Source organism: Brachyhypopomus gauderio, unplaced genomic scaffold (genome assembly GCF_052324685.1).
Source record: "Brachyhypopomus gauderio isolate BG-103 unplaced genomic scaffold, BGAUD_0.2 sc551, whole genome shotgun sequence".
In the NCBI taxonomy this organism is placed as follows: Eukaryota; Metazoa; Chordata; class Actinopteri; order Gymnotiformes; family Hypopomidae; genus Brachyhypopomus; species Brachyhypopomus gauderio.
This window is the reverse complement of record NW_027507372.1, coordinates 15,122-33,888: the sequence shown is the minus strand read 5'-3', so window position 1 is coordinate 33,888 and position 18,767 is coordinate 15,122. Positions and strand designations below refer to the sequence as shown.

General features: G+C 41.3%; 3 protein-coding genes across 4 annotated transcripts; all 3 read right to left on the bottom strand.

Moving 5' to 3' along the window:
* Positions 1 to 179: 179 nt before the first annotated feature.
* On the bottom strand, positions 180 to 5,365 carry LOC143506851 (uncharacterized). 2 transcript variants are annotated; one of them, XM_076996458.1, is made up of 8 exons: positions 4,682 to 5,365; positions 4,389 to 4,468; positions 3,341 to 3,451; positions 2,928 to 2,984; positions 2,030 to 2,146; positions 1,258 to 1,326; positions 710 to 823; positions 180 to 435 (listed from the first exon to the last, which is right to left on the bottom strand). In XM_076996458.1, the coding sequence occupies exons 2-8, from the start codon at positions 4,446 to 4,448 to the stop codon at positions 349 to 351; spliced, it is 615 nt and encodes a 204-aa protein (XP_076852573.1). In that variant the 5' UTR covers positions 4,449 to 4,468; positions 4,682 to 5,365; the 3' UTR covers positions 180 to 348. The 2 variants fall into 2 exon arrangements, with proteins under 2 accessions (XP_076852573.1, XP_076852574.1); XM_076996459.1 differs by lacking the exon at positions 1,258 to 1,326.
* Positions 5,366 to 5,738: 373 nt separating this feature from the next.
* Positions 5,739 to 10,008, bottom strand: LOC143506854 (uncharacterized). Its single transcript, XM_076996461.1, has 7 exons — positions 9,856 to 10,008; positions 9,199 to 9,397; positions 8,986 to 9,087; positions 8,604 to 8,660; positions 7,860 to 8,021; positions 7,462 to 7,578; positions 5,739 to 7,105 (listed from the first exon to the last, which is right to left on the bottom strand). The coding sequence occupies exons 2-6, from the start codon at positions 9,385 to 9,387 to the stop codon at positions 7,465 to 7,467; spliced, it is 624 nt and encodes a 207-aa protein (XP_076852576.1). The 5' UTR covers positions 9,388 to 9,397; positions 9,856 to 10,008; the 3' UTR covers positions 5,739 to 7,105; positions 7,462 to 7,464.
* Positions 10,009 to 10,869: 861 nt separating this feature from the next.
* LOC143506852 (semaphorin-4A-like) lies at positions 10,870 to 18,031 on the bottom strand. The gene is made up of 14 exons (XM_076996460.1): positions 17,907 to 18,031; positions 16,538 to 16,692; positions 16,321 to 16,374; positions 15,966 to 16,061; positions 15,724 to 15,817; positions 15,457 to 15,573; positions 15,213 to 15,340; positions 14,261 to 14,442; positions 13,997 to 14,138; positions 13,708 to 13,894; positions 13,479 to 13,594; positions 11,986 to 12,149; positions 11,596 to 11,666; positions 10,870 to 11,500 (listed from the first exon to the last, which is right to left on the bottom strand). The coding sequence occupies exons 1-14, from the start codon at positions 18,001 to 18,003 to the stop codon at positions 11,049 to 11,051; spliced, it is 2,055 nt and encodes a 684-aa protein (XP_076852575.1). The 5' UTR covers positions 18,004 to 18,031; the 3' UTR covers positions 10,870 to 11,048.
* Positions 18,032 to 18,767: the final 736 nt, after the last annotated feature.

Here is an 18,767-nt window from a genome sequence, read left to right as displayed (position 1 = left end):
AAGATTTGCTCTACAGTTCCAAATAAACATACCACATGTATTCTATTACTTGTTGATTCTACATTTTCATGCAAAGAAGCTACTGTCTATTAGTTCAAAATGAATGAGGTCCTAATAACTATTTAGCTATGCCGAAATTCTACATATTGCAGAGCTTGACGTGAGGACAGACAGCTAGCTATTTTAACTACATAGAAATTATTTCGATTTTCACAAAATGTTTTTTTTGTTTTTTTGTTTTTTTTTTTTACCTGTGAATGGTTTGTGGATGAAACAGTCCTCTCATTTAATTGGTATGAAACTGTGCTAAAATTGTCTTATTTTATCCCATGAATGTAATTAGATTTTTCAGTTCCCAGCACGCATCGCTGCCCTGGCCTGCCCTCCAGAGCCATACTGTGGGTTTGCTGTGGCGTTTGGAATAGGTGTCAACTCCTGGAGAACACACAGTGAGTGCAAAGGTCAAACATGCAAAGCACCAAACAGTTCTAAAACAAACCAGGTCCTTTTATGTTACCATTTCACCACAGTCAGACAGTTTCTGCAAAAAGCGTCTAAACCACTGCGCAGTGTCAATTTCCCTGTCTCAAATGTCTTGATTACAAAATCCCAGTACATATTTTCTTAAATATTCACCCAGCTCCTGGATACAGAACAGCCTTGACATGTAAACTGTAACATCACAGCAGTAATGTGTAATTCTGCTTACCTTAATGGCACTAACAGACAAGGCGTACACTCCTAAAAGAGCCACAACCAAACCAATAATGCACGCCAGCACCAAAGAGCCAATCAGTGTTCCCAGAATCCCATTCACCAAGAACTGCAGACAAAGAATTCAAACCAAACATGAAGACAGGGTAATTGGGCACCATACAGACTGGTGCAATATATATTTAAAATTATGATTCGTTAAATATGTTTTATTCCTAAATAAATAAATAAATCATATTAAATGGAACAGTGTATCAGATGCTCAGAGAGAAAATTGGGAAATGTTATACTTCATAAAAAAAATAATAATAAAAATCTAATTTTCATATTGAAATCTCAGCAAGAGGATTTCATGGTGTTTAGGAGAAACCTCTACTTCCTGTCCTGCCTCAATTTCTTAACACCAATCAAATTAAGAGACCAAAAATAATTGCAGTGGACGTTTTCTTTAAAGTGTCTCAGCAGCTTTTTGGTGATCGTGCCAGACGTGTGTGTAACGGTCTCGTTGGTCAGCAAAGCACGGAGCAGAACTGAAGAACTCACCTCCTTCTGACCATCCTTATCTCCTTCTCCACAGCAGTTCCAAACTGAATGGAGAGGGTCACAACACCACTGAAACAAGCAGGACAGAGCCTGGGATCACACCTGCCTCACAGGTGACACACACCTCAGTACACAGCTTATCCTCTTATTTGATTGGGAATTTGGTTAATCCAATTAAGATTTGTTTTCTGCATTACAGTTTACACTTACACTTACATTTACATTAACATTTACGGCATTTAGCAGATGCTCTTATCCAGAGCGACTTACAAAGTGCTTTGCATCTGATCATAGAATTCATCCTAGTAATAGTATGTATAGGCCAGAATTCAAGATACCATTGAGTCAGACAACTACTAAACTACAGGAGTCAATGTCATTACCTAGTGTTTTGCAAGTTAGACGTTTGCCAAGAAGCACAAATAACCATAGACGGACATACAATTTACAACACTTTCTAGTACAAAGTATGATTTAAAAAACACTATGGAGAATTAAAAAAAAAACTGTAAGAATAACTCTGCACTATCACAGACAAAATGGAAATTCTATACTTTCAGGTATTGGGCTACGTGAGCGAACAGCGGAATTTTGCTGAAGTATAACATTTTCCAGTCTGAGCATCAAATAACTCAGTATTATGAGTTTCTACATCCCTCCGCAAAATGTGCAAGAATACTGTGAAGATTCTGTCTGTTTTGCTCAATCTGTCTATGAGGAACTGGCTTAGTAAATGATAGGAAAGCTCTGATCAGATGTGTGTGGTGTTTACCTCACTGTCTCTGTAATAGTACGACTCCCCTCGGAACGGCACGTGTCTAGCTATGAGACCGAATCCCACAATGTCAAATGCAGCAGTCAGCAACTGCAGAACAATGTTTGTACCCACCTGGAAAAAAGTCAACATAAAAAATGAACAATAAAAGAGAAAATCTTGAAGTCACTGCTCAAAGATTTTTATGTGGTGTCAAAGTTACACACAGAAAGTATAGTACACCCTGCAGTTATTATAGTACACCCTGCAGTTATTATAGTACACCCTGCAGTTATTATAGTACACCCTGCAGTTATTATAGTACACCCTGCAGTTATTACATATTCAGTGTTTTGCTATGTACTGTGTGTGGCTCTGACTCCATGGTGTAACCTAGACACATTCAAAGAGACAGTTCAAGACAATACATCATCCTTGCAGGTGCATGGTTAGCTGTTTTCCCCATAAACACATCAAGCCCCTGGCATGGCAGCTGTACGAGCTCAGGAAACCTTCCATTTAAGCATGGAACATCGATCTTGGCTGTGCATCATGTTGAAATGGCATTTCAGGAAAAGTATTGACAATTATGAGGAATGAAATAAAACCTGCTTGGCACACTCAACTAAATTGCTTTTTGACAATACTTATCTGTCTGTTTGCCCTTTTGGAGGGGTAAGACTAGCCTAAAGACAAGGAGCTGTCCACGGTGCTGGAGTTGCAGGATTTCAGCACTGGGTATTCCACAAAGTGCTTTCCCAGAATTTATCAATTAAAATAATACTATAAAAAATACTATATTTAGTAAAATATACTAAAATTTAGATGTTAAAATCCCAGACCTTATGCATTAGAGTCACTGTGCATGAATGTTTATTGTTATGATACTTTTGCTAGTGAAAACTGAACATCATACCAGACATTTAGAAGGTCTCCGGCCGGCATGTACCAGGACTATTCCAGTAATAATGAGCTATAGGAAACAGTAACATAAAACATCGTATATCACTTAAATAGATCAAATTATTGCGATTGTTAACATAACTCATATAGCCATAGCCAAACTCCAGACATCCCCACAAAATGTGTTGCAAAAGATGTGTCCAATACAGAAGATTAACCAAAATTCAATCCAATGAAGAGTTTGTATCTTCTACTTTCACTGAAGATATGCTTGATTATGAAATTCAATTAATTTAATACATGTATTAAATTTACCTCAGTATATTATCGCATATACTAAAACTAATACCAGGTACTAATTTGTTGAAAAGTGTTAGGCTGACTGAATCAAGTCACTAGCTCAAGTTCACTATGATGTGTGTTTACCTGAGCACCGTTTAGAATTAGGATTATAATCTCCCGCTGAATATGATAGTGCAGCTTATACACAATCGTGCTCAGAATGACCGTCAGTGCACCAATAATGATCTCCACTGCCTGGAGGAACAGAGAAGAGAGTAGATCTGTTTAAACAGTGACTAGAGCAAACTCAGAACCACTGAACACTCAGAACCACTGAACACTCAGAACCACTGAACACGCAGAACCACTGAACGTGTCTCAATATGTTACTACTCCATAAATGAATTAGGGTGATGTAAAAGCAACTGTTAAAACCACAACCAGGAACTTTCATCCCACCAAACAATCATTTGAACCAATTATTTGCCCTCAAAACATTGAGATAAAGAGTATATTTTGTTCTTTTTCCAGAAAAATGCAAACTAGTCTATTTCTAAACTAACATCTTCTAAGTGTAATCTATGAAAATTCTTGGCCGTGTCCTAAACGTATGGCAAATTATGTCATTAGCAATTATATTAAAAATAAATTTAATCCAGAACAGTGATGGAATACATTCTACGTGAACTATTTTTAGTCAGTAAAAATTAGTGTAATTTGAAGCTTTTGTTTGTTGCACTCTTTCTAAATGTACTGCAGACATGCAGAAGACGTGCTGAGGACGTGACTCCAAATGTGTGTGCTCCGGTTCTGTTTGTTTATGTGTGCATGTCAGAAAGGGAGAGAGAGAGAGAGAGAGAGAGAGAGAGAGAGAGAGAGAGAGAGAGAGAGAGAGAGAGAGAGAGAATGTTTTTGGATTTAGGGCGTTTCCTTGGACGGCTAGTTGTAATTCTATGAAAAAGCATTTCATACAGAATAATTCTGATGAAAGTTAAGGTGTTGGTGTCTAACAATAATACTAACAGAAAGAATACACACGATCAAACGCAATTAAAATCTCAGTTTTTCATAATATTTGCATTAGGTCACGTAGCATACTGCAGGAAAACAGTGTAGTTATCAATATCTTTGCTGTAGTCTGTGATGTAGTCTCTTCAATCAGGATCATAGCTGAAAGCATAAAGAAACTCACCCCAAGGGTTTTGGGTTCCGCACTCTTAAACGCTTTAATTTGAGAGGCATACAGCGACATCCTGCTTAGTCGAGGCGGGACTGTGTAAAAAAAAACACAGAGATGATACGACAAATAACTTAGCAAAAATAATGATCACATTTCGAGGTGAAACGCATGACATGCGTTCTTGAATGACATATGTGGCACCGTGTAGTCCTATACTCTTTGCCCTTAAAATTGATAGATTTTCTGGAATTTTATGGAAAGCCAACAGTTAAAAAATATACTTAATAAGCACTGCGATGACCTACCTTGTGGCTGACTGGAGTTATGTGGAGCAGGTCTTCAGAAATCGAGGAGGGTCTCCGCAGCCAGCCGGACGTTGCGGCAGAGTTGATGTAATCATGCGAGGTTATTCCCACACGAAACGAGGCGGGCAGGCTCCCGGAGAACTTAGTTAGCTCTGTCTTTTATTCCAGACGACACACTCGTGCAGAAATGGATGTGATGGTCGTGCTCTGGTGTGGTGTATTTTTAACCCGGTTATGAATGATGTGGCGCTCGTAATCGTAGTCTAGCGCAGGTTAGTCTGGAGATCTGCAGTCCCTACCGTAAAGATAATCTTTAACCTGGATTATATTCTCTGTGCAGTCCGACCTGGAGCATCAGATTACACCAAAATGCAGTTACATTTAGGTGTGTAAGCACAGGACGGACGGCTACACTGAGACTAGACCTAAAGCATCCACTGGCGGACCTGCTCGTCTTGCTGTAGGAGGTGCGCACAGGACACTGGAGCCACTTTGATACTGACAGTGAGGTTTAGCACGTCGAGTCTGTCGTAGTTTATGCGCACAAACACAGTTGTGTTGGTCTAAGCACCAAGAGCCTGTTGTGATCTCTAAATGAGCTCCTGTCTACAGTGAGGTGGAAAAACAACCAGACGCGCCATTTTTAAAGGAATATTACGCGGTCAGAAGCAGAAGGTACACACACACACACACACACACACACACACACACACACACACACACACACACACACACACACACACACACACACACACACACACACCTGGCGGGTCACTCGTCCTGCAGTCTGTCTATACGATGCACCAAATCAATAATAAAGAGCCAGCATTAATTAGAAAAGGATCTTCACTATCTGAACGATGATGCATTAAACAACGTATTACCCATCGATTGAATTATGTTAACTTGATACACGCCGTTTCTTAGCTCGTAATATAATGGAGTATCACCACCTTCCTTCATTAATACAGTGCTGAGTAACTGGGGCATAATAACAGATTCATATAATTTGATCAATGGCTAATGACAATTAAAGGAGTCTTATACAAGTTAGCTCTTCATGAACTTCAATGTTTATTTGCAAGAATATGTAAGCAATAAAAACGTAATTACCAATCACTACAAGGTGTAAAAACAAAAAACATCTTCACATGTGAAGGAAACACAGGACTCTTCCCAAAATGAATCAATTCATCCTTATGCTGTTTATCCTTCTAATGCCCAACACGTATGCAATTAATGCAATTAAAAGTGCCATTATACCTTTTTATGTCAGTTGCCATTATAGTGGTGCGGATTATGCGTTTGCTTGGGGTGAATTAGGCAACAAATCTAACGTGTCACCAAAATGAAAAGTTTAACGTGTGTAGTTCAGTATTTACATGTAGGTCTTTTAGCAGACGCCCTTATCCAGAACGACTTCCAATGTGCTTTGCATCTGTTCACAGAATTCATCCTAGATATTAGCACAGATGGGTCAGAGTTCAAGATCCTCTTGAGCCAGATTACTACTGAACTATAGGAATCAATGCCAGTACCTAGTGCTCCATATAAACAGACTCAAACGTAACAGCAACAACAGGAATTAAAACTCATATCTAGAAGCACAAATAACCATAGACAGATAAAGATACAATATAAAGGACAAGCACAAGTGCTATCTGCGGTGTAAGTGCGGTATTATGTATGGTTATATGCTATGTGGATCTGCGGTGTAAGTGCGGTATTATGTATGGTTATATGCTATGTGGATCTGCGGTGTAAGTGCGGTATTATGTATGGTTATATGCTATGTGGATCTGCGGTGTAAGTGCGGTATTATGTATGGTTATATGCTATGTGGATCTGCGGTGTAAGTGCGGTATTATGTATGGTTATATGCTATGTGGATCTGCGGTGTAAGTGCGGTATTATGTATGGTTATATGCTATGTGGATCTGCGGTGTAAGTGCGGTATTATGTATGGTTATATGCTATGTGGATCTGCGGTGTAAGTGCGGTATTATGTATGGTTATATGCTATGTGGATCTGCGGTGTAAGTGCGGTATTATGTATGGTTATATGCTATGTGGATCTGCGGTGTAAGTGTGGTATTATGTATGGTTATATGCTATGTGGATCTGCGGTGTAAGTGTGGTATTATGTATGGTTATATGCTATGTGGATCTGCGGTGTAAGTGCGGTATTATGTATGGTTATATGCTATGTGGATCTGCGGTGTAAGTGTGGTATTATGTATGGTTATATGCTATGTGGATCTGCGGTGTAAGTGCGGTATTATGTATGGTTATATGCTATGTGGATCTGCTGTGTAAGTGCGGTATTATGTATGGTTATATGCTATGTGGACCATTTTTACTGTCCAACGTTTATACCAACCCTCCTCAAAACGCGGCAGCTGTCAGTAATGTCAGGGAGGGTTCCTAGAACACAGGAAATGGTAGTTAACAAGGAAACGTTACTGCTTGTGTTTATTAATCATCAGCACAAACAAACCCAAGTGAAATGATTCAATTTGTGTGTGACTGTGTGGGTTCAGATTTGTGTGTGACTGTGTGGGTTCAGATTTGTGTGTGACTGTGTGGGTTCAGATTTGTGTGTGACTGTGTGGGTTCAGATTTGTTTCGCCTGCCAGTTTGCAATTAAAACAGTTTTCAACTCAGTAGAAACCCCAGAAAATTCAGAGAAGCACCACTAATTATGTGTGAAGTGTGGAGATCCCACATTAAATCAGTTCTGAACGAGCTGGAGTAACAGACTGGTCTTGTGTTCATCTCACCATTCAGTTAGAGTGTCCTGACAGGCTGGCCTTGCTGGAAACAACAAGTGTGGTACACACACACCCCATCAGCACAGACAGTATCAGCAGCACAGACTTTAATCCATTCATTAAGTCCTAAAGAACACAAACAAGAAAGGTAGATGACATCCCAGCTACATAACACAAGAGGAATGCTATTATATAAAAGTCAGGCTGGAGTCTGTCAACACAACATCTGAGCACTGGTACAGGAAACTGAACAGCACTACACAAATGAGTGGAAGTCAGTAAATCTAAAATGACAGACAAATCAAGTTGGAGGTACAAAGCTTGATATAGAAGATTGTTTTTCTTCAATAGTTAAAACTCTTGGCTCTTGACAAGAGAGCAGAGGACAGTGTCATCATCATACTCACATTGAACCTTTGTGTCATTATTTTACAGTCCCACACATTGTCTTTGTAATTCCCTGCACATCCACTTGGGTCTGGTTTTATGGCAAGTTTGACGCAGAAATACAAGATGGCCGCCAGAGCAAGCAGAGCCCCGATGAGGTTCAGGACCAGAGTGCTTTTGATCTGACAAGACACACAATGCAAAATGATCTGAATCCCAGTCAACAGGGTCTAGATCAACAGGGTCTAGATCAACAGGGTCTAGATCAGGTATCCGGATCCGGACCCGAACGCCGTCCTGTCCGGACCCAATCACATTCCTGATTAACTGGATACGGACCCAAATGCCAAAAAAATTTTAACGGGAGACTATATTTTAAACCGGAGAATTTATTTTCAGACGAGTGTTACGTTCACCACCCATTTGAGTGTTACGTTCGCCCCCCCCCCCAACAACTTTCGTTCACCACCCCCCCCGCTCAACAACTTTCGTTCGCCACCGCGGACCCGGACCTAAGGTCTGAGCTATCTGCCAAAAATGGACCGCGGAAAGATTTAATTGATTACCCCTGGTCTAGATCCTACAGGCGTCCTGCTCTCTTTATCCAGGAGTCACACAGTCAATCAACAACAATAATTTAATCAATTAAAGTATCAATCAAGGGGCTAAAAAATCCAGGACTACCACATTTTGGCTGCTGTGACACCTGCACTCGGCAAAATAAACATTTTTAAAGACACGTCATATCAAGATTTATCACTTACTCGTCGAACACAGGTTCCCTTGTATGTAGCCAAAGTTACAGATCCACAAATGACACACTAGAGAAAAAAAAGGAAAATAAGGAAATTGTTGTACATTTAAATGTCTTACTTCCTACCTGTGTTCATTAACTTTATACTTTTTCATATTAAAATTGAAGACATAAACAATGACAATGGCACATTCATAGTGAAGGATAAATACAGAAAAGATGGAGAGAAGGTATCAATGACAGTGATGTATATGAGAAATTAATCCTCTATGGTATAGTATTTCTTTCAATCAGCCTTATTTCAGAACAATGAAAGATGCATTAATCTGGTTGGTGAGATCTATCTGTGTTCTGTGCAGGACGTCACCACAGATGAGGGTGTTGGGGCTCACCAATATTCCCAGTGCCAAAGGAACTTCTCCTTGTAGGGTGGCGGTGACTATGTTGACTGTTCCCAGGGCTACCATCACCAGCCCAATAAAGACCTGCACAGTCTAACAGAGTCCAAACCAAAACCCAAACTAAAACCGGAGTGCCACAACAGCGTTATACGTCTTGAAAAGTAAGCAGAATCTGATTGGTTACGTTTATGTCAGTCTCCGTACCCCCAGTGCGATTGGCTGGCCCTTCAGGAACAGCCTGTTTAGGTTCGGCACGTCCGGCTTGGTCTCTCTGTGCGCGCCCCCGCCGTGCTCGCACCCGCTGGACGCAGGAGCGCGCGTAGTCTCCAGGTTCAGAGGGATGATCTCGGTCACTAGCCGAACCCCGTGAGCAGCAGTGGTCACTGTGGCCATTTCTCACGTTCTTGAGAAATGTTCAAATATGAACATAGTTTAGTCTTCTTCCAGTACATGTTTTGTAATCAGACGCGTTTATCAACCTACGTGTGTGTTTATATAATAGTTACTAACAGTTCGTTAGAAAATTCACCGCATCGCATCACATCGACGCTTCTTATGCGAATACAGTGACATTCACACCAAATATGTAACTACACTCATGTATTAGTTTGAACAAGGCCGATAATAACACATCAGTTGATAATAAATCAATTCTGGTCCCACCATAAACGTACTGGTCCCACCATAAACGTACTGGGCCCAGAGACACAGTCAACGTGTTACATGTTGAGTTCGAGGAGAAAATTGCGGTGTCCTCATGACTAAACTAAACGTAGGTGTCTTCATAACAGCTTCACAGTCACATTTGTACATGTTTCTCTCGAAATTATTTTTAAACAACTATATATCGCTACAACTTACCAGTCAGCTTCTCCTTCTAACTTCCGTCTTCTCCGAGAGGACATGGAGGTTTGGTCACTGGACCTGGAAACTCCCACCTCACAATATTAACTCTGAGTTATTCACGACGAAACCCCCAAACCCGTCCAGATCATGGTGGTTCGTGTAGTGATCTTAACCCAGTCCACATGGGTTTTGTAACGGTGGTTTTACACGCGTTTCACCCATTACAGTTTGTTCTCCATCCAGGTGAGACCAGAAGACCTGCTAGATCCACCTGGGACCTTCATGACAGGAAGAACGTGGATCGTCTTCTTGGTTCCGATTAATGGGTTGAGAAACGCTGGATTATTTGCCTTCTTTGACCCATGGTCCAATTTCAAAATCAGTGCCTATTTTTTAGAAACAAGGAATTCTGGCTTTTAATTTGACTACGTTGGTGTGTGTAACGAGTCCAGGAGGTCAGCGCCCCTGATTAAACTCAACGAGGTTAAACTCGCACCAAACGGTGGCGCTATGGTGACCAAACTGTGTTTCACCTCCTGTCCCGGGTTATTTTTAAAAAGTGAGGAAATGTCCTGGTTTTTAAATGACCTTCATCGGACCATTAAGACTGATTAAACTTAATCAAGACTGGATTAAACTTTCACGAGTGACTGTAGCGCGCGGTGGAGGCGTTAATACGCGTTATTTGCAGTGTTCTCCGTAACGATATGTGGTAGTATAAAGAAACACCCCTCAAAAACAGGGGAATGAACATTTACCTGACCAATTTTAATGTTGCTTTGTGTTTCAGGTTTGAAAAGTGCTGGAATTTAGGCTAAAGTGAGCGCAGCCCTGTTCAGAATGTAGACAGCGTGACTGTCAGTACGCAGCATAACCACCACCTGTATTTTGTTACGTGGTTGAGAATATTTCATGTAAATATAAGTAGGTGTAATCGCTGTTTTGTTAACAGGACACTCCGTGTCCACAGATATAATTCCTCTTTGTCAAAAATATGAAAAACAATCACAATACTTATTTGCCCGAAATGTATTCCTGCACCACAGTCAAAATATTTTTATTGTTTTATAATATAGAGAAAATTGCCTGTACATGAAAACTCCATAGTTCAGATGGCAGTAAGCCATATTTTATTTATCTTATTTTATTGTGTATAGTCATGTACTGTGATTATCATGATATTTGTGCAGGTCTCTTCATGCTAATGTTTAGTTGGTAATCTGCTCATGGCCAGCAGTGTGACTCCGTCTCCACCAACACACTGTGGCAGCAGCGAGCAAGCACAGACATACAGCCAGCAGACCGGAAACAGCTAGCAGCTCATCATAGTAGCTCTTTGTGTGTGTAAGAGGCAGGCAGCTACTCGGTGTGTATTCAGGGTGCAGCGAGGTGTGTGAGGAACTCAGGGAGTGAGCAGGAACTTGTGCTTTCACAGAGTAAATGGCCAGCGTTTCCTGGAGACCCTGCTGTTCAGAAACACAGTGGAACTCCACAGCAGTTCTGGGCGTGACGAGGACGAGCAGGTGGTCTTCTCGCTGCTGCAGGTAGGGGGACAGAGGCACCACGCTGTGATTGGAGAACCTCCAGCTAACGTGGTCCAGACTGGAGCGTGGAGCGCACGGGAGCAGGACCAGCTGGTCTGCATGGGCGTAGACCTCCTCTGGAACAGGGACACACACAGACAAACCCTGACACTGGCAGACTGCTCACTTCACACTAGAAACTTTGAAATGCAAAACAGGAAAGAGGATTTACTGGGGACAAGTGCTCTGTTGTCCAAGTTTTCACACTGTTCTGTGACATTGCCATTTTCTACATCCTGGGATCTGTTTGCACACACACACACACAGATGGAGACAGAGAATGTTGTACACATTTTATATATGCTCAGAGGTGTCAATTCCAGGTTCAGAAAGTAAAAGTCCTCACCAGGATTTTGCTCAGGCTTCCTGAATTGCACCAATTAGAAAATAAATGTAGCAAGCTTGAGCAAAATCCTGGTGAGGACTTTTACTTTCTGAATCTGGAATTGACACCTTTGTATATGCTAAAGCATATTCATTGTTAAATTGTGTCTACAGTACAATAGAAAAAAACAGTCCTGGAGTCCAACCAAAAGACTAAGTGAGAAACTTTGATACTCACAAAGTAGAGTTCATGTTGGACACTGGGACACAGGCTTTGTCCGCTGGGTCCCAGCCACAGAATGGGTCCTGAGTCAACACACACTCTGCACAGCTTGAGTAGAAGGAGCAGTTTGAGACAGGCACTCTAATCACACCTTCAGAGGACCCCACAAACACCACGCCCTACATGGAGACACAAACATCTCTAATCACACCTTCAGAGGACCCCACAAACACCACGCCCTACATGGAGACACAAACATCTCTAATCACACCTTCAGAGGACCCCACAAACACCAACATCTCTAATCACACTTTCAGAGAACCCCACAAACACCAACATCTCTAATCACACTTTCAGAGAACCCCACAAACACCAACATCTCTAATCACACTTTCAGAGAACCCCACAAACACCAACATCTCTAATCACACTTTCAGAGAACCCCACAAACACCAACATCTCTAATCACACTTTCAGAGAACCCCACAAACACCAACATCTCTAATCACACTTTCAGAGAACCCCACAAACACCAACATATCTAATCACACTTTCAGAGAACCCCACAAACACCAACATCTCTAATCACACTTTCAGAGAACCCCACAAACACCAACATCTCTAATCACACTATCAGAGAACCCCACAAACACCAACATCTCTAATCACACTTTCAGAGAACCCCACAAACACCAACATCTCTAATCACACTTTCAGAGAACCCCACAAACACCAACATCTCTAATCACACTTTCAGAGGACCCCACAAACACCAACATCTCTAATCACACTTTCAGAGAACCCCACAAACACCAACATCTCTAATCACACTTTCAGAGGACCCCACAAACACCAACATCTCTAATCACACTTTCAGAGAACCCCACAAACACCAACATCTCTAATCACACTTTCAGAGGACCCCACAAACACCAACATCTCTAATCACACTTTCAGAGAACCCCACAAACACCAACATCTCTAATCACACTTTCAGAGAACCCCACAAACACCAACATCTCTAATCACACTTTCAGAGAACCCCACAAACACCAACATCTCTAATCACACTTTCAGAGAACCCCACAAACACCAACATCTCTAATCACACTTTCAGAGAACCCCACAAACACCAACATCTCTAATCACACTTTCAGAGAACCCCACAAACACCACGCCCTACATGGAGACACCAACATCTCTCAAGGCAGCAGATATCCGTGCAAAATAGCTTAAGGTTGCCACACTATGCGACACACATAATATCAACATCAATCTTTCTTTCACCAGTTCTCAGCCAGAGAGATTAGCCTTGCATATCTTAAAGGATTTTATCTTCATAGATGTGACGAGACAGTGTTCAGCAGTGTTAATGCAAATATCACTGTGGAGTTTGTGTTGAGGTGCTAGATTTGAGTAACTGGAGAACCTTGCTTAGCTGTACTTGTGGCTGGAACAGATTGAGGTCTATAAAAATAATCATTTTAAATTGTGAAATGTTTTAAAACCTTGGTGATGGAGAGAAGGATGGTTGTGGTGATCTGTGGTTGTTTGAAGACCTGGATTGCTTCAATGATGTGATATCTGTCTTTTAGCAAGACAACTTTGTGAAGATATCCAGTCTCTACAGAGAAGATTTCCGAAAGGGTTGTGAGAGTTTGCCAGCTAAGTAAATAATGAAATCCAGTTTCAGGATTGTCTCAGCAAAAATGAGATTTCTCATTGAAGCCCCCTCACCGCTAAGCAGGTAGAGGATGGTGTAGATGTAGCCGTTATGAGCCTGGACTCTTTGTGCTGTGATGCGGCTGTACACCTCTGTGGATGTAAAACCCTGCATATGCACCGCTGCCTGCACTTTCTTAGCTGTTAGGAAGGCTTTCTTCACCAGGGTCAGTGTGCTGTCACTGGCATTGTGTAACCCACACTACAAAAAGAAGATTTCGTGATTGCAGCTACATTTTACAATCGGTACATTTTCAGCATTGAAAGTGCTCAATTTAGGTAAGATATAACCAGGCTGTGTTACTTTGCCCAACGTGGCGTCTGTGTTAGATTTTTCTTTCCATTGACCAGTTTCCACATTATAGGTTTGATAATTTCCTGAGAATGCTGCTTTAATGTCTGCTAACGTAAAGGCACAGACTGCAGACCGACCAGACGCTAAGGCCCTGCGGATGAGCAAGAGAGAAAGATAGTAAATTAAACACACTCACACACACACAGTTACTAAATGCCTTTCAGAATCATGTTACTTGTATTGGATAACATGAGCAGAGGGTTTTGTATGGACCACTGAGAGCTGAAGGTGCCATAGAACACTGTGTTCTCAGGGGTTTTGTCGTCAGCAGGTGGCACCATTACGATGTCCTGGAGCACAGCGAAAGGTAACTGCTTCTCCACCTGGCATACGAGGTGAGACTTGGCAAACGATGTCCATTGCTTCTGAAGGACCCGCTTGCCTCCTGTGTCATCCTGCAAAACCAGCCGCCAATGAATAAAATACAAAACGTTCCTCTGAACATGTAATATAATAGCATGAAATATAATAGCATGAAATGCCATGGTGCTAAATGCCCCAGCATAACAATCACATCAGGCTAGTTCAGAGCATTAAATATGATGATAGAACATTTTTACTTTTATAATAAACTTTAATTACAGTATTTGTTTGTTTGTTTAAGTTAAATACTGAATTTCTAGTTTGTCATTTTTAACACTAGACATATTGAAGGTATGGAACTGAAAATAACTTTAAAAGTAAGAACTGAGATTTTCTTGACGTAACCCAGAGCTGCTTCAGTACAGCAGCTGAGGTCCTGAGGTCTGGACACTGTGAGAACGGGAACTTCATGGAGTGTGAGGACGACTTTCACTGTCGTCACGCGGCGTGGCTCTTGTGTTTAATGGATTCTCAGCAGCAACATGTGGGCCTGTCAGGTGCCGTGATGTCACCAGTTCTGCCCACCTTGGTTTTCAAACCTACCTAGATCCCCTATCCAGTGAATGGGATTCTGGGATGGATTTCACCACAGAGGACACGTGTGGTACTGCGATTCGGACTAACTCAGCATTGCAAAATAGCTTTATGCTGTTTCTTGGGAGCATTGCCAGGCACAGATAGGGACGTGTCTCCAATAGCAATAACCCACCTTGTGTGCTGGATTTAAAATTTTAAGCATTTATCAGCAAACATCTAATGTATTGCTGTAAGCAGATGAGAATGAGGAGAAAGGCCTGCTTACTATACAGACTTGGGCCACACGCGACACAGTGAATTCATTGATGAATTTGTACTCGGTTCCTTCTTCCCTGAAGAAAAACAGCACCTTCCCCTCGCTGGGGATGAAGAAGGAGCTGATGAAAGTAGCATCTAGATGAGAGAGAGAGAGAGAGAGAGAGAGAGAGAGAGAGAGAGAGCGTTCACTGTCATGGCTTGCTGTGATCAGGGTGTAAAATTATGCTGGCAAAAGTTCGAGAAAGACGAACCTTTGAGGGGTTTAGGATCTGAAAGTTGTAGGTCATTTCTGTTGTCGCTAAAATAACGTCCGATGACAGGTGTCTTTCCAAAATAGTCACTTGTTGTGGCAGTAAACAGTTTTCCATCTGAGCAAAAAGCACCTTTAATTTTTACTAAGATTCCAGAGTTATCACTGTTCAGACGGGCGTGTAATGTGTTGACACAGGCGTGTACTGGGCTGTTCTGTTAATGTGTAAGCGGATGCTACGCAGGTTTTGAATCCCGACAGGTCTCACCCACAACAAGAGCTGTGCTCCTCTCTTTCTCACTGTAGGGGCAGTGACCTTTGACCTGCTCTGGCATTTTGTTGATGTTCAAAGAATCTGCAGTCTGAGAGAGAAGCATTGGGTTCCCTGAGGTTGGGCCACACATATGAGCAGAAAACCAGGAGAAGATACGTAACTCAAACAGGACTGGGCCTATACGTAACTCAAACAGGACTGGGCCTATACGTAACTCAAACAGGACTGGGCCTTACTAGGATTGTGTAGAGTGGTCTTGAAGGCCCCGACGCACAAGCATACAAATGAGTCGAGTTGATGAACTGCAAAATCCGGACGAAGTTTGTACAAATCTGTAGAATTCAAGAAAAACTAATCAGACACTCAGAGAACACATTAATTAGGTGACCTTAATTTAATCTTATAAGCAACCATTGAATTTAATGGGAGGAAAGAAAATAGCCTAATAGCATCTCATGTTACCTTTTAGATTGATTGAAACATTGAAATAACAGTATGCATTGTTCATAAATAAAAGGTTGGGTAAATAACCCAAAGATGGTGACCAGAACTTGACCTTGTCAATAAACATGATAAGGAAGCAGACCCCACCTTGTTGGACACTCCAGAGTCACGTCCACAATCTTCTGGTGCTACCCAGTCAAACTGTAAAACAAACTCATGTTATCCTGCTGACATGTTATCCTGCTAAAATAGGAAATTATTATTCATGTGTACTCACACTTAAGTTCAAACTCATAATCAAAGGAAACTCAAGTATCAAAGAAATCAGTAACACTTTATGGGTTTTTTAATACTACAGACAGACCTTGTTCTTAAGTGTGATGCCATCAGACTGACTGACGTCGATGGACAGCACAGCATCACGACCCCCGACGAACAGCGTGGCAGCGTCTGGGCTCAGCAGCAGCGTGCTGGTGTTTTGAACATCGTTGAGTTGAGAGAGGGGGCGGCCTGGAGCTCCTGGGAAACACAACTGTAGCTGTTGTGAAACAGCACAACTACAAGAGGAACCGTCCTGAGCAACGTTGTCAACACTCACCAAGCATGGGTGCCATGGCAACCAGAGATGCGAGTCTCTAAACTTCATCTAACGAAAATATGTTATCAACATTTTCACTTATTTTTTTAATAAGTGGCCATATGAACTTAAATACTTCTAAAAATATTTTTTGTTCTATTAATAAAATGACATTTAAGCCAAGCTTTTAAGAAATAAAGCATAAATGCCATGAGAAAAGGCTAGACTACTATTATTAAAACCATTCACCTGTTGGGTTATAAGAATGATTAAATGTGTATTGTAGATATAACGTTGTAGAACGTGTCATGACGTTTGGGGTTGGTGGTCTCTTACATTCTTTCTTCTCAGTGGGTTATGTGAACTTGTGCTGTACTGACATGACTGTTCGAAGAACTGAGCCCATTTTGGTTAGGAGTTTCAGAGAAAACCGTTATCGGATACACACGTGCTCATCAGATACACATGTGCTCAGATATAGCAAATAATCTTTATCATCAGAGCTGCTAAAAGATGGTTGTAGCTCTGATAAGCACAAATTCTGAATATCAATTTCATCAACGTCTAATTGTGGTTTTATAGATAACACATCTTTGAGACATTATAGTTAAGAAAATTATCTTAATTACTAGTGTGGTAACTTAAGCATGAGTAGTGGGTCTTTTTTGTGAATTTAGTTAAATTACTATCTTTTAATCTTGGTGCATGTTGATTTAAGATTCTGTATTTGGTCACAATGGAAATGAATGATGGTGTAAATCACATTCAATGTTTGAACTAGATTTTCCTGAATATCTTCCAAGAAAGTAGAGGCCAAGTTTTGTATTATCATTTTTAGTATTATTAATATTTGCATTTTGTTTTTATGAATCTAGACATTTTATTTCTCCATTACACCAGATTTAAATTCGTTGTGCCTCAACTTTAGATCAAACTTTGTCTGAAGCTGTTAAAATGATTTCTAGATAGGCCAGTGTTAAAAAAACTTAACTTTGTTATTTTGTGCTGGAGTATCAGATTTAATTTGTATTGTTTATATATTAGAAATGACTAATTATTCTTGATAGAATTTTCCGTTACTTTATGAGGTCTTAAAATCAAACAATAAAGACAATAAAAAGTTAATAAAAATAATCCAGTAAATGTTGCTACCCACCGATAAGAAAGGAGGTCCTTGGAGTGACGGTGCTTTGTGAGAGATGCAGGAACCCTAAAATGATACAGAAAGTCCAGAATCCATGAACACCCGTCATAGTGAGGAGCCCCAGCAGGACAGGCACCAGTGCACACTTGCGTCAGATTAACTCAACACGGAAGTTCAGAAATGGAGCTCTGCTCACATCTCCACTGATGAAGAGGAAGGAAGATGTTAACCACAGGCTTCACTTCAGTTCTGACACTTCTCACACACAGCAGCGAGGGCAGATGTCACCTTAACATTCTGGCTCCGTGCTCAGGATATGAAACACGTAAAAAAAAAATGTCCTGATTGAAATGTTATCAACATGACAAACACAGAACAGGCTCGTCAACTGCGTCACCTTTTTTGAGATGTTCCTTTTTTAAATAGCAAAATCCTGAAAGCAGTTTTCAGAAAGGCATAACAGTTGCTTGCACTCTGTACTAGCTGCCTGGACTACAATAGGGTTGTGTACATGGTCTGTCCTAGCTGGTCTGTCCTAGCTGGGCTGTCCTAGCTGGTCTGTCCTAGTTGGGCTGTCCTAGCTGGTCTGTCCTATTTGGGCTGTCCTAGCTGGGCTGTCCTAGTTGGGCTGTCCTAGTTGGTCTGTCCTAGTTGGGCTGTCCTAGCTGGACTGTCCTAGCTGGTCTGTCCTAGTTGGGCTGTCCTAGCTGGGCTTTCCTAAGAGGACGGTCTCCTTGAGTCTTGGTCCCCCCTACGTTTCATCCTCCGTCTGCAGGATTATCTTCCTTGCCCGTGTTACCACAGTCTTGCTCAGTGGAGATTTAGACCCAAACATTTTAAACCTGCTTTGAGACAGTGTGTATTAAAAAAAAC